Source organism: Diceros bicornis, chromosome 22 (assembly GCF_020826845.1).
Source record: "Diceros bicornis minor isolate mBicDic1 chromosome 22, mDicBic1.mat.cur, whole genome shotgun sequence".
Lineage (NCBI taxonomy): Eukaryota > Metazoa > Chordata > Mammalia > Perissodactyla > Rhinocerotidae > Diceros > Diceros bicornis.
The window spans coordinates 25,421,570-25,434,188 of record NC_080761.1 but is presented as its reverse complement, the minus strand read 5'-3'; the positions used below and the strand labels follow the sequence as shown (position 1 = coordinate 25,434,188).

At 44.5% G+C, this 12,619-nt stretch overlaps 1 protein-coding gene across 1 annotated transcript in view; it reads right to left on the bottom strand.

Annotated features, from left to right (window-relative positions):
• The window catches only part of DMRT1 (doublesex and mab-3 related transcription factor 1), a 103,119-nt gene that overhangs the window by 60,843 nt on the left and 29,657 nt on the right, over positions 1 to 12,619 (bottom strand). Inside the window, exon 3 of the mRNA XM_058565306.1 lies at positions 4,883 to 5,166. Within this exon, the coding sequence (XP_058421289.1) occupies positions 4,883 to 5,166 (284 nt within the window). The remainder of the gene's footprint in view (positions 1 to 4,882; positions 5,167 to 12,619) is intronic.

Below are 12,619 nucleotides of genomic sequence, written 5' to 3'. Positions count from 1 at the left end.
TGTTCCAGTGTCACAAATGTTATTCCTGTTTCACAACAGGACTGGAATCTCTGACTGGGCCACAAATCTCCAGAGGCTGGAGACAGACCAAAAGTGATTAAACCAGCTCCCAGCATGCAGAGCATTAATAAGAAAGAGCCATGGGATTCTGCGATGCTGACTCACTAGACTGCTCGATTTTTTAAAAATTTATTTTATAGGTTTTGTACTTAGTAGGTGCTCAAAAATCATTTGTGGCTTGCTTGATTTTATAGGGAAACTTACAGGAAGTCTCAAGTCTACAATAAAAAGTCAGTGGTTTCTTTTTGCAAATAATTTCATACCCTCCTTATTAATCTCTAAGAAGTCTAGTTTTAAAAAATGATCATGGGCCGGCCCCGTGGCTTAGAGGTTAAGTGTGCGCGCTCTGCTGCTGGCGGCCCGGGTTCGGATCCGGGCGCGCACCCACGCACCGCTTCTCCGGCCATGCTGAGGCCGCGTCCCACATACAGCAACTAGAAGGATGTGCAGCTATGACATACAACTATCTGCTGGGGCTTTGGGGGAAAAAAAATTAAAAAAATAAAAAAAAAATGATGATGATCTCCACTACAGTCGATTTTTTCTAGGAATCAGAAAGGAGCTCTTTGCTGAATAACATTTCACGCTGCTCCCTCAACACACGCTGATACACAAGCAGCAAGGAAGGAGGGTGACTTATCAAATGGTAACTCACTTTGGTGAAGACATAGGCAGGAAGTCGGGTCTTAGCAATAGAGTCAAGAAAGTAGATGGAGGAGATGCTGCCCAAGATTCAGAACCCTCGGGTTAAGCCGGGGTCAGACCAAGGGGAGACGCAGGCAGGAGAGACTCTCCAGAGGCAGCTGTGGGACACCTTCCACAAAGAAGACAGGCATGGGAACAACCAAGGGAGAGTCCCCACCCTGCCTTCTCCTGGAAGCTTCCACCAGGAGGGGGCAAGGCATTGTGCAAAGAGCAGAGCCAGGGAAGCTTCCAGAAACAGCAAAAAAGCAAGGGCCAGGGGAGGCCCTGTTCCAGATCGCTGTTCCCCGCACCTCTGCCAAACGACTGGTTAAATAGTGAGCTGTCCAGTTGCTATCCCTTAACCATTGGTTGTAAGTATTATTTGTAGGCGTTTACTACCTAACTAATACTTCTTTATAACATAACCATTATAATCTTTGTCTACACTTCCAGTCTTCTATCTCCTAAGTGGATCAAATTCTTCTCCAATCCTGATAAAAATTATTCCATACACATTCTCACTTGGTCCATAATCACATGTCACGGTCTTTTAATAATAACTAAAATGTGCATTACTTATACCCTATCTTGTTACAAAGGGGATCTGAGGTAGCTAAGATACATTAAGAACAAAAGGCTAAACATTGAACAGATTAAAAAAAAAAGAGCAGGGCCAAGTGAATATGATGGTTAATGAAATAAATTCATTACAGTCAATATTGGCATAGCACTTCTCGGTGTACACAGAAACTGCCACGTACACTGATCATCTCACTGTAGTTATCTCATTGCCTTATGTATCCATGCAACAATGCTGTGAGGGCAGTACTATACCACTTTACAGATAAGAAAACTGAGATTCACAGGATCAAGTATGTTGCTCAAGGCTACATGAACAGTTAAATCGCAAGTTAGCATTGAATATGGCTCTTCAAGCACCAGAATCCATGCTCCTCAAAGCACACCATACTGTTCCCTTAAATCAATAGGCCTGGTTTCTACTCCAGGTTCTGGCATTGACTAGCTGTGGGTGCTGAGTGAATCTTTTCAGCTCCAGACCTCAGTTTTCTCTGCAGTAGGATGGGGATGGACTAGAACTCTGTAAGATCCATCTCAGCTCTAATCATCACTGGACTAATTTTCATCTGTCATTTTGTAAACTGATGGCTTAAATCGATGTTGGCTCTTGTATTTTTAATGTTAAGAGTTTATTTCCAATAGAACTAATTTTTATGGACATGACTATAAGATTCTAAGTCAAGCTTGTGTTCACATTTGGTTACAAGATTAATCCACAGACTCATAAGATATCAGACTAAGAAGGGAGAGAGAGAGAGAGGCCATATGGTAGGGCCCCTCACTGCAATTGTTAGGATCATTTTTTATGTTACACACACATCGCAGGTGTGCCTAGATGTGCTTTACTGATAACCACATGCACAGAAAATCAGTATGCAGATTCCAAAGCAACTCCCAAATAGCAAAGAATTCAGCATATTTTAAACACTAATGGCTGAGACTGCATATTTCAGGAAAGCATCAGAAGCTCCATCCTCAGCCATCTGAAGTAACCACACATCAGCACTGTTCTTGAAGTTTCTGCTTATTTGTCACCTCCACAAGGGAAGGAAGAAAATCAAGAGTTCCAAGAAGATCCCCAATGAAAAGCAAAGCCAGTAAAAATTCCAAGCCCAAAAGAATTGACGAGGGCCTCAGCATTCGTACTTAATGGATCCTATGGTTAAGGGTCACCTCAGAGATATTCTGCACTTTCCTCAGAGGTCTCAGCTCCTGGCTGGCAGTTTCCGTAGCCCTGAGTTTGTGGCAGACCCACAGATAACCAGACTGTGCTGAGAAACACACTGGAGCCAGACAGATACAGATTCACACTCCAGTTCTCCCATTTGGTGGCTGTGTGACTGTGGATAAGTCAGCCTCTAAGTCTCACCTCTAAAAAGAACACACCTGCCTCCTAGGGCTGTGGGGGAGGATTCACTGCTCAACAAATAACAGCTGTCAGTATTGGTGTTATTACCAACAAAGAGGAATGGATATCAACCACAGAGGCAGAGAAGGACCTATTTCTGCAAAATAATTTCTTACACGAGAATATATTACCCGTGGTGACTGGCTAGGAAATAAGGCTTAAGCCCAGGCCTCCAGAAAACAAACATATGTTAAATGATGCCTCAGCAGCCCTCCTGGGCCTCCAATCAGCGACACCTCTCTCCAGTCTATTAAGTGGTGATTCTAGAGAAGGCACTGACAGCATCAAAACTGCGCACTCCCCACAGGACTAAGTCAGTTTAGGCAAGACTTTTTCTCCCACCCTTTAGCAGGAGTACCGAAACTTGCCCTCGGGGACTCTCTCCTTGCACTCGGTAGCTGAGGCAGCTCTCCAAGACCAGGCAACATTGCTGCCCAAGAGAGTCCACCTCTTCCCAGCTGTCCCCCAGAAGGTGGACTTTGGTAAGGGACCTCCAAGAAAATCAAAGACTTCTGCTGTACCCTTCCCAGGTTTTCCAGGTAGAGTAAGAATAAACATTAGTGCATCAGCCATCATATGCCATCTGGAAGATTCTGACAAAGTGAGAATGTTAATATAGGAGATTTCTGACTCTCCTGTAAAGAGGATCTTGAGCTGTCTTTCTTTCAGAAAAACACTTAGATTTTTTTTTTCTCATCTTTTATCTCATAAGCCAACAGGTTCATAGACCCTCCCTACTTTATCCTTAAAAGCCTGGAAATAGTCAGAAAGCCAGGACACTAGAATAGTGGTCCTTAGGTCTTGGGAATCTGCAGATGAGCTGGGCTTGTTGAGAACCACAAGATACTTCTTTCTCCCTTCAGAGAGTGGAGTTTCTAATAGAAATCAACCTAAAACCTGCTCGAAATCATAAAATCCACCGGCACTCTGAAAGGCCTGAAGGGGTCCAGCTTGCAGATCTATCACTCACTGCATTTCCTTTCCACGCATATACCTCTCAATCCTAACACCAATATGCTTCCAGCTCCCTTTTGTAAACGTATGATTGTAAAAATAAAACATATGGAAAACTTATGAAAATGTGTGGCCCAGGGGGTTAAAGCCGACATTTTAATACACCCAAGAAGACAAATCCCCGAGGGTAGCAAGAGAATCCAAAATGTGGGGTCACTTGAATATTAACAACTTCTCTGCACCTAAAACAATCCAGAGACAAAATAGAATAGAATTGCTCAGAGGAAAATTTCAACTCACATTTTTTTTAAAGTAGGCATAAGAAGGTCAGACTTGCCCTAAACTCCCAAATATATACGTCGCATTGTGTTGGAATCAAAGCCCAGCTGAGAAGGCCCAACATGGTAAATGCATCCAAAATGAGAGCAAGTTCTCGCAGGATCGTAACATCTCACGGTCGGAATGGGGCTGGGAGGTGTTGAGTCTAAGCTCTCATGAGTACACACAATCCAGCCTCTGGATGCTTTCAGTGCCTTGAATCTGCCGCTAATATACTGGCACGATAGAAATGGCTGAAACCGAGGAAGCAGAACAGCTCCAGATAAACACTCCTTCCTTGAGAATGCAAAATGCTTTGTTTTACCCCAAAAGTTCTTGATTGCACACTATTTTAAAAATACGTACTTAGAGCATGAAAGACCGACCTCCATTCCCAACTAAAAATGCACCCAAGTTGGCCCAGCACAGCAGCAACCTAATTGTTTTTTACCATTCTGCCATGCAAACATACAGACTATAAGCCCCCTCCCTCGCAGCGTGCAAATTCATCACTAAGATTACTGTCACCCAGAAAGCTGCACCCAGCATTTTCTAAGCTGCTCAAAGAGTCTGGACAAGGCTAGAGGAGGTGGGGCCTCGTACAGTAAGCCACTTGTGAATCTTATTTTGGCCAACTGTGTATTTATACCAAATGTCATTGAAAAATGAGAAAAGTAAAATTTGAAAACACAAATGAATATACGCACATTTCTTTACAATTCCTTGCAGCCAACCTCTGGGGTTAAGTGGCGTAATTAGAGTGAAAATTTTTTACACATTTTGCATAATATGCACACACATGTGTGCTGAGTTGGGGGGGGGGTGTGTGTGGGTGGGTGGTTTTCACATATCTAGTTCACTCTCTGAGTAACATCTTACCTGCCACTGGTTTCCTGTCTGACCAGGCACATAAGGTGCTGGGAGACTCCGAAGGCTATTCTTCACGGGGGACCCCCCGAGGGGACTTCCCACATCCCCGGAAGAGGAGTCGGTAGCCAAGGCCACGGAGTACTGCGGGTAGTTGTACAGATTGTTGTAGTAAGGGAACAGCGACGGCTGGTAAAAACTGCTGTAGTAGGTGGAATCTGAAACCAGGTCAGGTGTGTTCTCCATGTGCCCTCTGCTGGTGACAGCAGGAATATCCTGGATGACCATGCGTGCCTCTAGAAAGAAAGACAACGTGGTATTAACGTGAAGGCCCACAAAACATCACTCTAAACCTTAGCAACGCATCCCCTTCCTCCGCAAAGATCTGCAGAAAAAGGCACCTGATCAGGCTTCTCCTGCAGCCAAAATGAAGGAGGGTTTCCAACGTTAGCGTCACTCTTGGCACAGCTGGAACGCTCCTGTTGATTCTTTTTATTGAGAATACCAAAGACATTTTAGAGGTCATTCTAATTACATAAAGCCTGGCCGTCTACCTTCTACCCACGAATTCTTATCCTGACGTCAAGAAATTAGAGATCAAATCTAGTTAACTTGGCTGTCCGCAACATTCTCACAACAAAATTAATTGTACTTCACTATAAACAAAGTAATAAAATATCCCAGTGCCACACAGATATGTCAGAGAATCAAAGCAAGAGGTTAAGAGTTTAAGCAAACATTGTTTCCTTCACTTCCTTCCACAGCTGATATCATAACCTTCAGAGGTCTGGACAATGGTATAGACCAAGGGTAGACAAACTTCTGTAAAAAGTCAGTTAGATACCACTTGAGACTTCGTGGGCCATTCAGTTGTGGAATGTACAGGTTGCTGCGTGGTTGTGTTGTAATAAAACTTTATTCACACACACAGCCAGTGGGCCGAAGTGCCCTGCAGGGTGTAGTTTGCCAACCCCAGGTCTAGACTTTAAACTGTGTCAATTCCAATAAACAACCAAATGGACCCTTCAGTCATTCCTCCAATGGACATTTATTAAACAGTGTCTTAAGAGCTGCTCCAGGTGCCCGAGGCGGCTGCAGGGTGTCAGGCTGCCCCTGCCCTCAAGAAGTCTACAGTCTAGGATGAAAGATATGACAGGATTACAAATAACAACAACACAGATTTTCACACTGCAATATCCATAAACTTTTACAGAAATTCAGAGGAAAGAAAGATGACTTAGCCTAGAAAGGAATTACAGAGACTTCCACGGAAAAAACTGTATCTGAGCCGCACTTTAAAAGAGGAGCAGCAAATAGGTGAAAAATGAGAAGGGAGTACTGAGAAAAAAGCAGCAAGGCAAAGGAAGGCAAGCAGGAAAGCGAGAGGAGAGTTTAGGAGTGATGGACAGGGCGGGTGGTCGGGCTGAAGAATCGGGTGCAGAACAGGAAAAAGAGGTCCAGTCTGACAGGTGGGCTGCAGCAAGGGGAGGGAAGCCTCAGGCCGGCTCTCTGCACTCCCTGCAGGCTGTGGCCAGAAGCACTAAGGATTTGTGAGCAAGGAGTGGGTCACAGCTGTGCTTTGGGGTGGTTTATCTGATGGTAATTCTTAAGACAACTGAAGGGAAGAGAGACCAGAGGCAGAGAGACCCACTAGGGAGCCAATGAAGTAGTCAGGGAGAGACCTAGAAGACAGCAAATATAAGAGACCTGTGCCAGCGACACGTGGGAGACGAAACTCAACAGAACCGGAGGACTGATGGGACATCAGGAAAGAAGATGCAGGACACGCGGTCGGAGAGAGCAGGAAGCCTGGGAGGGCAGAGGAGAGGGAGGTGCTGGGTTCTGCTTAATCAAGATGCCAGATGGACACGCAGGTGGGGGAGACGTAGGAGGGAGAGAAACTCGAAGCTCGCCCTCATGGAGGAGGCTGAGGGAGGAAGCTGAGATTTAGGAGTCGCCACCAGGAGATGCTGGCTGCATCTGGGGAGAGGAATGAGGGAGTTGTTACAGACGAGCTTGTTCTGAGAGGAGAAGAGAGCCAAGGCTGGAATCATGGAGAACTGAGGAGAGAACGCAATGTCAGAGAGGCCAAAGTTGACCTCTGGATCAGAGAGGGAATCGCAGAGGGGGCAGGCTGCAGTGTCAACTGTGGCTAAAAGATCAAGCCAAATTAGTTCTGGAGAAGACCAACAGAGGACTAGGTCTTTAGGGCCTTGTGGTTTTAGCGTAGCGGAAGGAGCAGAAGCCTGCAAGAGAGCGAGGAGCACGTAAGCATTGAGGCAACAGAGGAGACAACTCCAGGGAAGAGCCTTCTCTCTCACCAGAATGTTAAGATCTAGCCAGCAGGCACCACGCCTCCTGGCTTACCTGTGCAGCCCCGTGCCTAGCACAGTGTAGCACACATGGTGGTAAACATTTGCAGAAGGGATGGACGAATAGTGGTTTTTCAAGTAGTCTGGCACCCAAAATAAATGTGAGTGGGGCCAGCGCGGTGGTACAGTGGTTAAGTTCATGTGCTCCGCTTCAGCGGCCCAGGGTTCCCGGGTTCAGATCCCGGGCACAGACCTACACACCACTCACCAAGCCATGCTGTGGTGGCGTCCCACATACAAAATAGAGGAAGATGGGCTCAGATGTTAGCTCAGGGCCAATCTTCCTCAGCAAAATAAATAAATAAATAAAAATAAACGTAAGTAAAAAATAGAAGCTCTAAGGAGTGATAAGACGGTGTTACAATAGTCCCCTTTTATCCACAGGGGATACGTTCCAAGACCCCCAGTGGATGCCTGAAACGACAGATCATACTTAACCCTATATATACTATGTTGTTTGCTATAAGTACACACCTATGATAAAGTTTAATTTATAATTTAGGCACAGTAAGAGATTAACAACAATAACTAATAATAAAATACAACAATTATAATAATATACTATGATAAAAGTTATGTGAATGTGGTCTCCCTCTCTCTCAAACAATATCTTATTGTCCTGTACTCACCCTTCTTCTTGTGATGATGTGAGATGACACAATGCCTAGTGATGAGATGAAGTGAGGGGAACGATGCAGGCATTGTGATGTGTAGCATTATTTCCTGACCACAGTTGACTGCGGGTAATTGAAACCACGGAAAGTGAAAACGTGGATAAGGGGAGACCACTGTATTTCATTTTTAAAACACTGAGAAGGGCTGAGTACCAGGAGGTGGGGAGAGGAAGCTAATGGAGGTAAATTCCAAGCATACTGCATGGCTCAGAACAGGTGCTCAGAAAGCGTCCACTGGCTGAATGTGTGGAAGGAGAAAGAGAAAATACACAAGGAAGGACATGATTAAAGCAGAAGCTCTGGAAGGTTTGGATGAGATCTACCACAAAATGGATTTTTACAATCTCACTTTAAAGTCAGCACTCGAGTCCCCTTTCTCTGAAAGGATACCATATCCATCTACCTTATGCAACTGTAAATGCATTGTCAAGCCACTATTTTATTATATTTCCTTTCTTTCTTCTCTCCTCCTTTTCCCAGCTAATGAGATGAGAAATTCCAATTTCATTATTCCACACCATTTTTGGAGAAGGTACATGTCATTCCTCCTGAACATCCCCACTCGTCCTTTTTCTTATTTTATTTATTTCTTTGCTGAGGAAGATCTGCCCTGAGCTAACATCTGTTGCCAATCTTCCTCTTTTTGTATGTGAGCTGCCACAGCATGGCCACTGACAGATAAGTGGTGTAGGTCTGTGCCCAGGAACCGAACCCAGGCCACCGAAGCAGAGTGTGCTGAACTTAACCACTAAGCCACTGGGGCTGGCCCGACTGGTCCTTTTTCTTATTTTAAATACCAGTTTAGTAGCGCAATGGGTGTTTTTCAGTATCTACTTCTTTTGTTTTCAATGTCGTGTCTTTATTGTTTATCTGATTACAAAAACAATACAGTAGGTAGCCTATACAGTGCGGATATGCTGGATCAAGGGATGATTCACATTGAGGGGAATGGGGGGAGCAGGACGGAGCTGGACAGCATGAGATTTCATCACAGAATGGTGTCCAATTTAAAACTCATGAATTGTTTATTTCTGGAATTTTCCATGTAACATTTTCAGACCGCAGTTGACCTCGGATAACTGAAACCGCAGATAAAGTGGGACCACTGTATGTACGTATATGTGGTCTGTAGACTAGAACAGACTAGATTCTTTAAATACTCCAGCCTGAAGAGGTAATTACGAGCTTGCACAGGGAGGCTGCGGTAACAGGAAGAGAAGGAACTGCACGAAAATCACTGGCACATCTGGTGTGCTGGGAATTCCCTACAAACAACCAAGTTACGCTGCTCATTCTGTCACCCCAGGACCAGGGAAGCCACCCAGCTACCCTTTCAGACCCTTGTTCAACTGCTGAGTGATCACGGGATACTCCAGCCTTAGAAGGGTCAGAGAGCATAGCTCTCAGCCAGATGGATGGAAAGTAAGAATATAAGCAGAATATGCCATCTTCCCAACCTCTGCTACAGCAGAATTCCCACGAGAATAACTGGAGACAATCTCTTCAACACTGGGATGTCATCAGAGCTGGTAAGTCTGGCTAAGTGTCACTATTAATTGGTGATAAACCCAAAAGTAAGATTTCCAACTCATAAGCCACAAAATACATAAACTAACCATTTGAAATTTGATAGGTATATATTCAAAAAGTGATTTTCCATGTATAAACTCTTAGGCTACTTCTAACCATTTTCTGAATCACAGAAAAAAAAAAGAGTAAAAACTGACAGCTGGCTCTAGAAACTGGAGCTGAATGTACCAATACGTACCAGGCCCCTCATTGTGACTGTGAATTCCTCCTGTCCATCCCCATGCCCAATGCACACTGACAGCGACATTTAAATCACATGCCCACTGTGACTAAGCACAAAGACCACAGAAGTAGACTGCAAAGGAAACATCCTAAGGAGTTTGCTGAAAATTCTTCAGCTGGATCTCACTCTTTATTTTTCTAGAATAAAAACTGGCCAAGGTTACTTAACAATGATATTAATAATAATAGAAAGCACAACAGCATTGTTCCCAAGAGACTGTGGTAGTTTTCTTAACCAGCGGTCCCTTATGGGAATTATCAACCCCTCCATCCTCTGCAAAGATGCAAATGGAAGTATGACGTTAGATGTTGTAAGTGTTGTTATTTATTACTGGTAGAGTCTTAATTTGTGCTCTAAGGAAGAAAGATTAGCGGGACCGGATTCAACAGCTAGGAAAGGAAGCAGGAACTGGAGAAGTAGGCATCAGAAAAACGACCAGCAGTATTTGTCCAACAGAGACGTTGCTTGCAGACTCCCCCACTTCTTATTCCAATGCTTTCATCTGTGGCTCTGTACATTTACCCTCCACACGTCCAGTTCTTTGATCAGGCTTCCCAATCTCTCTGCTACTTTTCTTTGCACTAACATATGCAGCGTGAAATATGATTCACTCCTTCATAAGAGATCAATATCCACACATGATAAATACCCTTATTGATCTTGTAGTGTTATAGGCTGGTCTCCGGGCCCATGGCATATTAATATTAGTTAACCAGTAATTCATGTTAAGGTCTGTCAAGGCTTTTTTCCACTCTTCTCTAGTGTCAAGATTCCCAGAGTTGTTGCACTGAGTCCTGTCCATTCAAACTCAGAGCTGTACTCTCTTTTCAATGGCAAAACCAAGCGCCGCAGTTTCCTACATGAAAGGTCACCAATGAAACCGAAATTTACAATTTACAAATGATAAGACTATTTGTGATTCACAATGATCTCATGGAAAAGGTTAATTTAGGTATACCAGGTTTTACCTGTGTTTGTGATTCCATACCTTGCATGGTGCCTGTCCTACTTAGCTTTCAGTTTTAAGAGTTAACAGTTAGGCAAAATTGTTCACTATTAAGTCCGAGATCTCAAAATTATCCACCATCAACTAATGCACTGAGTGCTAGGAGGGTACAGAAAAGGTACAAGTCATTCTTCTCGCTCCTTTTTTTTTTTTTTTATTTTAGGGAAAATTAAGGTCTTAAGAAAAAGACTTTGTTGTTTGATGACATATCACGGAGTCTGGAGGCTGACAGTGGGGTGCGCCTCCCTGGAACAGGAAGGCTTGCTCAGTTCTCTGCATTCTTCTCTGCAGGGCAACCCTGTGTCCAGATGAATCAGCTCCTGGCATTTCCTAGACTCAGGAAAAACTGAGAAATCCAGCGACTCAGGAAAAACTGAGAAATCCAGCAGGATGCTTCGGGACTCTTCCCCTACATGAAAAAGAACCCAGTGGAGCTACATGGAGAGAAAAGTCGCTCCATGAGCTGGTACCTGGGCCCTCTAAGCGCTCGTACAATTCCGAGAAGAAAATCCTAGAAAAAAAATCCTTGTCATTCTGACCAAGGGAATGGGTTGGTTTTCTGAGATAAAGCAGAGCTGGTGCAGAGAGAGGCCTGAGAGTTGAGGCGGCAGTGTGTCTACTGTTCACACGACTAACTGGGGACTGATGATGAACGAGGGACATCGCCACAAGTGTCACCTTCCGCTGCCAGAGAAACAATTCCTGTCCAATGCAATAAACTTACTGAGGACCTACTATACGCAAGGCAACCTGTCCTGTACCTTGAAACAGACAAAGGATGTGGTCCTTGATGCCCCAGGGCTCTCCAGTACGGGGAGATTCCAAAACACACACACAGAAGGAAAGACTGATCGAGGCTATGGGAAAACACAAAAACTGTGTGGAGGGGAGGGTCAGATTAAGTTCAACCTTCAAAGCACAAGTTCGGCTGATGTTGGCTCACTAACATCACTCTTGTACATGAGGCATGGAATATGTTAGAGCCGATTTCTCTTTTTTCCCAAGGAATTTTTTTAATGTAATTTGGCCTGGAAGAATCTGTCAAGTTCACTTTTCTTCTTAGGGTGAAGGCTCTACATAACAAAACAAACCTGAAGTTGGCCTTTAAAGCCAGGAGCAGGCTTGGTTCAAAGGTGGGCAAAATGTCAAGGCGGGATGCAAAGGGATCTGGAGAGGGAGGTAGAGAGAGACAGATAGATATTGATTGTCAAGATGACCAGATCAAAGAAACCAAGCAGGAGATACCGGGGAAGAGGGAGAAAATACAAAGAGCAGGAAAAGCAAATACAGGCCTTCCAAGGGAGCTGCCAAGATTTGAAACAGGTTGCCCTGGGGCCACTGAAAAGCCCAGAGAGTAACAACCACATCCATTGTGTGCAGCAAGAAGCAGCAGAAACCAAGCCCTGCCCTCAAGGAGCTTACTCTGTCTTGATTTAAAGAATCAGCAAAGGTTTTCATAGAAGGCACTAAAAAAAAAAGAGAGAGAGAAAGAAAGAAATTTCAGGTTAAGGAAAAACAGACAGCACAAAAAAAGTTTCTGGGATGTTAGAACAGGCTGCAGAGCATAGCAGGAAGCCAGGGTCCCCGTAGGATGAGAATGAGGGTGCTGTTAGAATAGTTGTATGGAGTTTAGACTCTCCTCCAGGGAAAAAACTTAACTGAATCTGAAAAGACCGGCACTTAAAGAGCAGGCTTCACTGTGTGGTCCCAAGGGGCAGCTGATGGCATCGTCGTAACCCCCACCTCATACACCCACCCGCCTGCCAGCATTCCTATTCATGGGTTTCTGCTCTCCCCTCCCTGGCTCCTGCTCTCTCTATGTGTCTCCCTTTCTCCTCCTCTGTGTGTGCTCAGAATTGCCCAGGGCCACCCCGGGAAACTGTT